At 47.4% G+C, this 11696-nt stretch overlaps 1 protein-coding gene and 1 long non-coding RNA gene across 4 annotated transcripts in view; one reads left to right on the forward strand and one right to left on the reverse strand.

The window, feature by feature from the left end:
- PAFAH2 (platelet activating factor acetylhydrolase 2) overlaps window positions 1-11696 on the reverse strand; it is a 33051-nt gene extending 21355 nt beyond the window's left edge. Inside the window, exons 1-4 of one of the 2 annotated variants that reach the window (XM_045858945.1) lie at window positions 11567-11696; window positions 5178-5300; window positions 4083-4236; window positions 3172-3268 (exon numbers count right to left, since the gene is read on the reverse strand). In XM_045858945.1, the coding sequence (XP_045714901.1) occupies window positions 3172-3268; window positions 4083-4236; window positions 5178-5267 (341 nt within the window). In that variant the 5' untranslated portion in view covers window positions 5268-5300; window positions 11567-11696. Of the gene's footprint in view, window positions 1-3171; window positions 3269-4082; window positions 4237-5177; window positions 5558-11566 lie in introns of those variants that run through there. The other variant, XM_045858944.1, reaches the window with a different exon arrangement.
- On the forward strand, window positions 4870-7988 carry LOC123831760. Of its 2 annotated transcripts, none has more exons than XR_006787955.1 (3): window positions 4870-5232; window positions 6014-6113; window positions 7081-7988. It is a non-coding gene; the product is annotated as an uncharacterized LOC123831760 (long non-coding RNA). The 2 variants fall into 2 exon arrangements; XR_006787956.1 differs by having other exon boundaries at window positions 7120-7988.

Raw genomic sequence — 11696 nt, forward strand, 5'->3', positions numbered from 1 at the left:
CACCTGGAAAATACGTGCCCTCCCTGCCTACCCCAGAGGACTGTGTGGACATCAGAGGAGATAATGGCACAGAGCCACTGGTTAGAGAGTGTTTAAAGGGACATACCCACCCCTGGGATGGGAAATCATAAGTCTGTGACCCATGGGAAGGATTTTGGAGCCTGAATTAACCAGACACTACCAAAGAATACCATTTCCTTTCCCTCCTGTTTTCTTGGAATTTGGCTCTGGTTAATGAAGGGTATTTATTTATAACTAGTTCACCCAGGTCTATTGAGGTGTGAAGTCTCAATTTAGATGCTTAGACCAAAAAGACCATGCTCACCTGCTGTCTATATAAAACACCTGTGAACTTAGGCGAAAATGTTTCTTAGTCTCTTTCCCCTGCTAGAGTACCTTTCTGAGGGCAGTTCTCTGTCTTATTCACAACAGAAGACCCAGCCCCAGCATGGGCCCTGGCACATAGCAGATACTAAATTTACTGAGTAAGAAGGCGATGTTGAAACCACCTACTTGTCTTTCGAGCCTCATCTCAGATCAATTGTCCACTTCCTGCCATGGGCCATAGTTACGTGAGTCCATATTTAGGCTCCTCTAGTGGGTGTGAATTCTTTGTTTTGTTTATCTCCATATGTATCACCTTCCTCTCATGCCGAGAGAGGCTGGCACAGAGGGGTGCTCAACAGATATTTTCTGAGTGAATGAGGACCTATAGAAATGAAGCCCTTGTATTTATTCAATGAATATTCATTGGGAAATGATTACTGCCTAGGTACTGCCCTATGCACTGGGAGAGACACAAGACAGACACAGTCTCTGTCTTCATGGAGCTTACAACTGAGCAGGAAAGACGGACATTAAAGAATAATCATAGCCCTAGCTGGCATAGCTCAGTGGATTGAGCGCGGGCTGCGAACCAAAGTGTTGCAGGTTCGATTCCCAGTCAGGCTACATGCCTGGGTTGCAGGCCATGACCCCCAGCAACCGCACATTGATGTTTCTCTCTCTCTCTTTCTCTCTCCCTTCCCTCTCTAAAAATAAGTAAATAAAATCTTTAAAAAAAAAGAATAATTATAGAAACAGTTAATTCACTACAATTAACTTAAGTACTGAGAAGGACAGACTATCTTATGAAAACACATTACTAGAACACTTAACCTAATACACTGTAGGGGTCAGGATAGGTGCCCCTAACTGAATGACATATGCATTAAGACCTTGAAGATAATTTGGAGTTAGCTAGACAAAAGAGGGAGAGAGGGAAGAGAAAGAGAGGAGCAAAAGAACATATGAGGTCTGTCCAGAAAAAGTCTGGCCATTGTTAATATAATGAGAACGGTTTGTGTGACATCAATGTAATGTGGCAGCCGAGAAGAGGGGACTGGAATGCACATGTGTGAACAATGACGACTTCACTGTACCAGTCAGCGGGGGTGGTAGATACTACTGAATGAGCATGTGTCCTGTGTGGCCATCGCATTTAAAATCACTGAGTGAGCAGAGCACCAAATCTGCACCAAATTGAGATAAGCTTGAACATTCCTCCACAGAAACTACTTGGATGATTCAGAAGGCTGCAGCTGCGGGCAACTGGTGATTGGCAGCTTCATCACGACAACGTGCCTGCTCATGCATCATGTCTTGTGCAGTATTTTTGGTGAAACATCAAATCACCCAGGTGACTCACCCCCACACAGCCCACAGTTGCCACCCTGTGACTTCTGGCTTTTTTCAAAACTAAAATCACCTTTGAAAGGGAGGAGATTTCAGACTGTTGATGAGATTTAGGAAAATACAATGGGGCAGCTGATGGTGATTGGGAGAACTGTGTGAGGGCCCCAGGTGCCTACTTTGAAGGGGACTGAACATCACTGTCCTATGTACAGTGTTTCTTCTATATTGTATCTTCTTCAACAGATGTCCCTGTTTTCATATTACATGACTGGATACCTTCTGGACAGACCGTGTATATTCCAGGTGAAGGGAAGAGCCACAAAGCACAGCACAGACGAAACCCAGAGGCAGCAAATGACACAGTGCCTTATGGAAGTGAAAGAAGGTCAGTGTGTGTGGAGAGCTGGGGTGGGGCAAGTAGCAAGAAATGAGGCTGGAAACTTTGTCCAGGACCTGCCTCCAGGAAAGACCATGAAAAGCTGAATTAAGTACAAAGGGCTAGTATGAAAGTTCACTCATTCATTCATTCAATATTTACTGAGCACCTCCTACCTGCCAGGCACTGTTCTAGATGCTGAAATGACAAGGTCATATTTGGTTTTGAAATAGGACTCTGTACCTACAGTGTATACAATGGTTCAGGGGCTGGGGAGGCAAAAATAGATGCCTTTGAGAAGTGTAACACCCTGGAACATAAACCAGACTGAGATACGTTGATGAATGGACACAGAGAACATTCACAAGTTTAAATAGGAACACGGGCACTACAGTTATTAAGCTAAATAACTCACCAAGGTGAGAAATCAAAATTCATGGAAAGAACTCTGACTGGATATTGACTTATAGAATATTGAGAGTCTCCCAAAGTCTGGTAAAAGAACTCTTCCAGTTCACACACCTGGGTTCCTCCACGCAGAAATAAAGAGGACTGTGTGTGTGTGTGTACTTGTACCAGGTGCCAGCCTAACAGAACCCTCACAAACCGCCCCGGGGAGCAGCCTACCCCGTTGACAGATGATGGAATCTGGGCTCAGAGTTCCACAACTGTCCCAAGCTCACACAGAGCACAGGTGGCCTGGCTGGGATTTAGAGGTGAGGCCGAGAACTCCACGCAGGCAGGAAGCGAGTCTGTCTCATTCGCTGCTGTCAGTGCAGAGTTATCCTTCACTGTACGTGGAATAAATGACTCTGACTGTAAAGCTCAAGCTCCTAATACTTCCTGACTATTATATAGGAAGAAAGCTAAAAGTGTTGATTGATATAAATGCTGGAACATGAAAAGCGAAGGACGTGAAGCCTGCGGAAAGGATCTGCCAGGTGAAAGGGGCTCAGGAGCGGCCTTTGAGAGGAGGGGGACCCAGCGCTACGGAATGAAGCAGATGGCAGATAAGACAGCTGGCAGATGGAAGTCTCTGTTTCTCTGGCCTTTGAGAGTAAGACTCAGCAGCTGCCACCAGGCAAGGAATGTGACAAGGTCTAAGGGAAAGAAGCTCTTACCTGAAGGCTCCCAGGCCATGCGAGAAGATGATCAAGGGGTATCCAGAGTCCTTTGTCTTAAAGGGGCCATTCCAGCTAACAGGCAGGCGACAAGACCCTAGCAGAGACATGGGCTATAGAATCTCTGGCTGCCCCAAAGCTGTGATCCCAAGGGCAGCCTGGGCACAGGCAAGTGTGGGAACATAGGTCCCTCCTCTCTGGAGGATCACCATGTATCCCTGAGCAGTCTGGGGAAACCAATCACCTTTTCATTTCCCCTCTTCGCTCCTAGAAAGCATGAACACGATAGAAAATAGGACGATAAATCCAAATGGGAAGTACTGAACCACCAGGGGGTAAATCCTTGAGATGCCAAGGCAGTAGGTAGAGCTCCTAAGGGTGGGGCCTCTGGGGAAAGTGGATGATTCAATGTGACCCCACCTACAAGAGCAGAGAGCTGGCGGGGAACTGCAGGGGGCAGTATGTTCTCTGGCAGTTACTGCTCCTTTGATCTACACGGCTGGCACAGAGTGGGGATTACATGCCGAATGAACGAGTCATAGCCACCCCTCTTGCAACACGTTCTCTGCCCCACACTACATTAGAGGCTTTACATACTTCCCGGAGCAGCCTGCAAAGGCAGGCGTCCGGGCAGGCTGCACAACTTGCCCAAGTCCTACAGCTAATAAGTGATGAAGTCTCGACTCAAATCCAGGACAGTCTAACTCTAATAAAAGCTCATATAATTCTCTCCCCATGCTCTTACTATATAATTCTCTCCTCACTCCCCACCCACGGCTGGCTAATGGATGTCCCACTACAAAAGAGCTGGACAATGCAAGCTATAAGGTACTGTGTCTGCCCGGGGGTCTCCTAGGAACGTAACCAAGAAGCTGGGAATGCATGTAGGGCATCTAGAGGCCAGCTCTTACCCACAGCCAGGTTGAAGAGCAAACCCCACCAGCGCTTATTGAACTGCAGGTAATCAGCCAGGCCAGTGCAGTACTCATAGCGGGGAATCCACAGGGGCTGCTCTGCGGTCTCCTCTGCCTCCTGGCAGGGGTAGAAGAGTCGGAAGAAGCTCCCCTGTGGGGAAGAAGAGAGCAGATGCTCAGAGCAAGATGCCCAAGCGCTGCTTAGGAGGTGTCTGGGGCACCAGCAAAGCATCAAAATGGGAAAACCTTATTTTCAATTTATACATCTGAATTTTGTATTCAGAAAACCCAGAAAGAAGCAACTTTATTCTTAGAATACACATGAAGCTTATGTTATTTCAAATAGCCAACTGTAGTTTGAATGACATTTGGGGGGGCACCAAAATCTTTTCAGTGCTTGCGACACTGAAAGATTTAAATCTGGCCCCGCACCCAGGCCTGGGGGAACCCCGGAGTGAGAGATTAGCCCTCATGTTGAAAGGGGCGGCATCGGCGGGTCGCCCCCGGGCTGGCCCTGGGGAAGCAGCACTGCAAGCCTTTCCCCCAGGAGTAGGTGAGAGGTGGGCCAGGAAGTGTGCGCCTCTCACAAGGGACAGGGGCGTCTAAGGGCCAGCAGAGAAGGAGCCTAGGAACTGGAGGAGGAAAAGTGTGGAACTGAAGCAGGAGGGGAAAAGAAACGAAGGCAGGAGAAGAGAAAGAGGAGACTGCCTTCCCCTCCAGGGTGGGAGTCACAGGCCAGGGCACACGGTCCACTGCTCTTCCTCTCACAGGTGCAGGTTAGTCTGAGATCAGTAACTTTTCCCAGATCAGGCATCTGCTCTTAAGACGGGTGGAAGGATCTGAAAGCTGGCTTTGAAGCCAGGGCCCCCTTCCCTCTAACTGGGAGAAGAACTTATCATCTCTATTGAGAGGTTTCCAATCGGAAGGAGGAAGGGAGAGGTCAGGGAAGACAGACCCGGGAGCTCTACAAGCAGATCCAGACCAGCTCTAACTCAGTTTCCCCCGCTGGAATCGCAGCACCAGACTGGCTGTCGGAAGTCACAGGGCGGGCAGAGGCAGTGCAGAAGAGCGGACGGAGCTGCAGACACTTACCTGGGGACTCTGGCCCTCCATCACATCCCCGCAGCCCACGCGGTGGGGTCCCGAGGTAGGTGGAAAGCCCACGGACTGGTTGACCCCCATCTCGTCACCAGCTGAATCGGACAGTGACCTGGGCTGCAGGGTAGAACACAGAACAACCTCTTTCTGGTTCCCTCTTGGCTTCCTGTGGCTTATGTGTGTCATCTGTCACCCCTGACCACCCCTCCTTATCGCCCCGTCCTCCCTGCCAGTGACTCATTCAATCTTTCACATCATCTGCTTTGCTGCATCGCCTTTGCCAAGGTTTAGGGGCTGCTTTTTCTGTTGCTGGGGGAGGGAGTGGAAAGACGTCTGTGAAGAGCAGAGAGCGAGTGCTTCCACGCTTCTCAAAACCCACCAGTAAGTGCTTACTTTGTGCGCAGCACAGCAGTCATGGCTGCCAAGAATGTAACACAGACCTTGTCCCCATGAGGCAAAGAATAACAACTACTTAGGTCTGTTATTTACTGTGTCAGCATTGAACTTAGATCTTCACATACACTACGGCATCTCATTCTCTCAAGAAACCATCTGAGGAAGGTACTCGGTTAATTAACACCCTGTTTGAGAGGTGAGGAAGCTAAGGTAAAGTGAGGTTGAGTAACTTTGCCAAGTCACATTCTTATGGGTGGCAAGGCCCAAGCCTGTCTGATCCAGACCTGAGCTCTTAGCCCTTACTGATCCTGCTCACGGGGAGACAGCCGACCTTTGAACAACATGGATTTGAACTGCACGGGTCTGCTTATACACAGACTTTTCTCGATAAGTATATAGTTGGCCCTCCATTTCTCTGGGTTTTGCATCTTCAGGTTCAAATCAACAGCAGATCAAAAACAGCATTTTGGACCCCTGCCTGGGAATCTGCAGATGCGGCGGGCCGACTGGATGCGTTGTTCTAAGCCATTTTATGTAAGAGATTCGAGTGTCTGTAGACATTGGTGTCTGTGGCGGGGGTGGGGGCTGGGGAGGGTCCTGGAACCAATCCCCTGTAGATATTGCAGCACCACTGCAGTTAAGTTTTTGGGAAGTTGAAAGTTACCCATGGATTTTCGACTGCATAAGGGGGCAGCACCCCCAACTCCTGCATTGTCCAAGGGCCAACTGTATAGTTACAAAATCACTGACCCACACTGTTGGCTCTAAAGGTGGCTTATGCTGGGCCTTGAGACTGAGGAAGCCTTAGAGGCAGGGAAGAAAAAAGAAGGCATTTCCAGGCAGGACATAATGTGAGAGCGAAACGGTGGAGACAGGAAAGAGTGTGATGGAGGCAGTAGCTCAAGCAGGAGCCTGCGGCGGTGGCAGCTGCGCATGTTTCTGACCAGAAGACGTCCCTGTAACTTGGCTGCTTCCTACACTGGGGCCAAGGCCATTGCTCTGTGTCACTCTTCAATCTCATCAGCACCAGCACCACCGTCATCATTACATTTACTCTGTGCCAGGAACCACATTAAGTGCTTTACATGTATTATTTAGTTGAATCCTTTCAACAATCCTCTGAGATATTTACTGTTATCTCATCTTACAGATGAGGGAAATGATGCTTGAACAAGCCAGGTAATTTACCCAAGAACACACAGCTAGCAGAGCCAGAACTTGATCATGGGCAGTACGGCTCTGACAGGGCAGCACCTCGTCAGACTTCCCAGTATCTGCTCTCTCTCGCCCTCCGACGCAGCAGCTCTGTGGTTTGGCTGTGGCCGATCCATCCCTAACCTCCAGAGTTGGGCTAACCTGACCTGAGCCCATCAGTCCCTCATGTCCCTGGTCAGTGCTCAGATGAAGAGTGGGCACATGGCATATGTTAGTCCTATCAGAGAAAAGCCCAGGACTTTGGTTTGATGGTTAGGTTGGAAAAGCTCTTTCTTGTTTGAACTAGAGTGATGTGCAGACATGAAGCTCGAACTGTCTGTTGCAGCTACCCTGCTGCCTTGAGGATGAAGCTGCCCACAGAGGACGGCAGACCAGAGAGGATCGGAGAAACAGAGTCATATCTGTGAAGACATTAGGAATCTCTGGATTAGACTATACCTGAAACCTGACCCAATCCTAGACTTTCTAGTTACATAAATCCCCTTTTTTGTTTAAACCACTGAGTTTAGATTTCTATAGCTTGAACCAAAAGCATCTAAACTGATATACACTGAGCCCTGAGCCCACATTTTTTAATTATTACATTATTCTGTTTTCTTTAAGGTGCTCTGAGTTGGGCCCTGGCTGGTGTGGCTCAGTGGACTGAGCACCAGCCTGCGAACCAAAGGGTCGCTGGTTTGGTTCCCAGTCAGGGAGCACGCCTGGGTTGTGGGCCAGGTCCCCGGTAGGCAGTGCGTGAGAAGCACCCCCTTGCTGTTTCACACTGCAAGCACACATTGATGTTTCTCTCCCTCTCTTTCTCCTTCCCTTCCCCTCTGTATAAAAATAAATAAAATAAATAAAATAATAAAATGAAATAAAAATGCTCTGAGTTGGATCAGAGTTCAAGTCAAAGCATGTCTGGCAAGAAGAGACCTTAGAGATCATTTCTGTCAACCTTCCCCACAATGTTCTCCACCCTACCTCCACCTCCCCACTGGCCTAGTACATATTGAATACGTGTGCTTTAACGGTGGAGAAATCAAGGTCCTATGTGGTTAAGTGAGCAGCTCAAGGTCACGGGCAGAACTATTATTACACATAGACCTCCTGATTGCCAACTATCTGGTCCAGTGGAAAACTCCAAACAACCTATAATCCTAATGTCATTCCATTTAACTTTGGAAAATAATAAATGATTTTCTTTCCACTGCAGACTTCATCTTGTTTCTCTGAAGCAAATTTCAAAGGAAACCCGATTCTTTTTAAGAATCTAAGCTAAGCTCCTGGTGCAGTCAGCGGACCGTTTAGCCAGAGTAAAACTGAAGGCGTGCTGCTCGGTCTCAGACCCTGACCTTTCCCCTTGTGGCTAACGGCACACAAAAGGAAGACCTATGCTGGGGCACGAGACACACGTCACCTGCATGATAATGAAGCAGCGGAAGGTTCTCACTGTCATAAAAGAGGGTCAGATAAAATACTGCAGAAGTTCTGAGAAGAGAGCTCCTTTAGCTCGGCAGTGGAGGAGAAAATGGGAAAAGCTGACTCTCAAGTAGGAGAGCGAAAGCAGGGGGGCCAGAAAGCATACAGGAGAAAAAATGAACAGTCGGTGACGGATGCCGGGTGAAAAATGGAAGGTGTTGATCAGATCTGGACAGTAGCAGTCCCTCAAGCACCGGATTAGGGAGTTGGAATCGGCCCTGGAAATGAGGTTGTAGATACGAGGGCGATGAAGTCTGAAAAACCCAAGTCTGAGCGCCAGCTCCTTGGCTGCCTAGCTTTCTCACCTGGGGCAAGTTATCCGCTCTCTCTAAGCCTGATTCCCCGTCTGTACAATGGGAATACTATCCATCTTTATAGGGTTGCTATGGAGATAAAATGAAATAGTGCATTTTAAGCACCTAGTGTAGAACATGGCTCTTAGGAAATACCCAGGAAATATCTGTTGACGGAATGAAAAGTAGAAATAAGGTTTGGCAGCTGAGTGGATTTGGGGAGTCAGGGGAGAAAGAAGAGCCAATGGTGAGTCAGGTTTCAGAACAGGATAGAGTGATAGCAGCTTCTTATGGGAAGAGATTTTGGTCTTATCCCACAGAGACTAGTACTTGGGATTAGAATCAGGGTAAGTGAACTTAAACATAGCTAAACAGAAAGAGAGTAGAACCCTCTGGGAGTCCCGGGAAGATGATCAACTAAATTAAATTGGTAAAGAAATGAAAACTAGAGAAGCTAATTGGCCACAGTGAGGCTAACATGAAAATGAATCTGCATTCCCTGGGCTCACACTGGATGATGCCCAAATAGAATGGGGAGGTGGAAAAATCCAATCTGACTCGCAAATTTTGCCTAAGAAACATCCACACAGAGCATCCAGAGTCATTCAAGTAAATGCTATCAAAATTTCCGAGGAAATCAGCCCAGGTATCTTTACATTCTTTTGCTCACCTTATCTAAACTATTCATGGTGGTGCGTGTCTAGAAGACTCTCCGCCCTTCCAAACCTGCCTGGCTCCTCAAGGCCCCAGAAAACCCCTGGTCTTCTCTGAAGCTTCCCCTAGTCCTTCCCACCGTTCCTCCTCTCAACTCTAGGCACTGTCTGTACAGCCCCTCTCCCCGCCCCCACGGTAACCAATCACAGGCTGCCTTACAACAGGTCAGTACTATCCTAGCAGTTTCAGTCAGTGACTTGCCTACAAGCGGTCCAAGTAGAATCAAGGTCAGAGGTTCCTGAACCTGTCATCACAATTACCTGGGAAACTTCTCAAAAATACAAATTTTAGGGTCCCCATTCCCAGAGGTCAGGTTAATTTTTAAAAGTTTCCCAGTGTTTCTGATCGAGGTTTCCAAACCTCTGGTCCAGGATTTTTCTTTTATTCAGACATGTGTGCATGCGTCATGTGCTGAGAGTTCCATTCCACCATTTTCATACAGGGCCCCAGTTCATTTTCATATTAATGAAGTGATAGCTATGATTTAATTTGGTTTAATCCCATGACCACCAGAAGCATATGCCTGCTATTCACTAGGCTCAATGCAGTGCCCTGCAATAACAGGTCTTAATAATCAACTTATCCAATACGTGCTAATTTTTTACACACTTATGCCTTACCTCTTCAGATATATTATAGACTGTATTTTGTACTTCTTTGTAGGTCAAACCATCCAACTTCTTGCTTTCCCCACATAGTAGGGACCCGATAAATGTTCCTTTATTTGGCTTTTATTTAAAACCCCTCAATTATTTCATCTGTCTTTTTATCAAAAAATAAGGCTATATGTTATAGTGAGGAAAGGCTTTGGTGAAGTCCAAATTCCACCTCTGCTAGTTAATTAGATGTGTATTCTTGAGCAAGTCCCTTAAATTCTAATCCTCTGACAATATATCCATATGACAGAAATAATAACAACCACTCACTGTTGATGATTAAATTAAATAATACATGTAAAGCACCTGACATTTAGAAGGCACTATAACCACAGATGGTAGCTCTGATTATATGTATACCCCTCTTTGAGCCCAAGTTCCTTACGTGTAAAATGGGAACATAGTAAAATTTAATAAAATTGATACTGCCTAGGGCCTGGTACATTTTAAGCGCTCATAAAATGTTAGGAATTCATTAACAACGCTATGTCTCTCTTTCGTCATACCTAGCCAAGCCACACTACCGTACCATACCAAGGTCTCTTTAATTTTTTCTGGGTTAAATTCTCTAGCAAAATAGATTCTTTCCTCTCAGCCTCTTGCAGCCTGAGACACCTCTACCAAAACCACATTCTACTAAACAGGCCCACGAGAGCCCAGAGGGAATGAACAGGGCTTGTGCTGCAGCTGTCTGTCTTCTGCTGGGGTCCTATTTCCAGTGAGCGGAAACTTCCCTTCTACCAGCTGTGCGGACTTCTCATCACTGGCTATTTCAGGACAGAGTCCAAGATAAGCTCTTCTCGGGGGCTGCCTTTCAGGGAAAGCTCTCTGGAGACTTCAAGCTCATTAGCCTGACCTTTCGTCTCTGGAGGAAGTGAGGAAATATCCTCCTGCTCTTCGAGAGTGGAGACACCAAGCACTCAGGGGACAGGTTTGAGCAACAACAGGGCAGAGCTAAAAAAAAAGGAGCCAAGATAAGACTGTTCCAGTGCACTAATAATTATAACAAAAATAATCTCTCTCGCTTGTGAAGGCTTTACAGTTTACATAGCACTTTCACACATATTAGCTTATTGGCTGCACAACACAGCCTCATCCTAAGAGTGACAGAGCAACTGTCATCTCTCTCCATTTTGCAGATGAAGCGAGTGAGTCCCGGAGTAGTATGGTTTGCCCAAGGTCACACAGCGAGTGAGCTGTCGAGTTGGACTAGAGCCCGTGTCTGCTGACTTCCAGTCCTGACCAGGCTTTTCCGTGGACTGAGAAGCAGTAGCGAGCCTTCTTTCCACTAGCATGAAAAACTGCAAAGTAAGAGTGAAGCACAAACGAGGTGTGGCGCCTTTTAAAAGTCCAGGTTTCAGAGAAGTGGCACTGTGGGCTCAGGATGGGGTTGCGGGGGCTGGGTCCCAAGACGAGAGCGCAAGGTGGGTGGTATTCCAGGGACGCCGGGAGTGGAGGCTGGAGAAGCCAAGGGAAAGAGTTAAGAGTGTGGGGTGGCTGCTGGAGGCGTCTGGATAGGAACCAGAAAGGACGAGAGATTAACGTGAAGTTCCAGAAATAAGACGAGGAGAATCAAAACCGGCTGGAATTTGAAAAAGTCTGCAGACACCGCAGTTGAGAACAGGAGCTTTCTCGCTATCAGACTTACCCAGGCAAGTTGACCTCTCAGAAGTAGCTCGACGGACAGCTCGACGGAAACGAAAAACTGCCTAGGAGCCCATGGCCCTTTGGTAGTTGTAGTTTCTATAACTCAACACTGGTGCTGAAAAGCATTTCCC

Source organism: Phyllostomus hastatus, unplaced genomic scaffold (genome assembly GCF_019186645.2).
Source record: "Phyllostomus hastatus isolate PE091 unplaced genomic scaffold, TTU_PhHast_1.1 phas_scaffold_182, whole genome shotgun sequence".
NCBI classification, from domain to species: domain Eukaryota; kingdom Metazoa; phylum Chordata; class Mammalia; order Chiroptera; family Phyllostomidae; genus Phyllostomus; species Phyllostomus hastatus.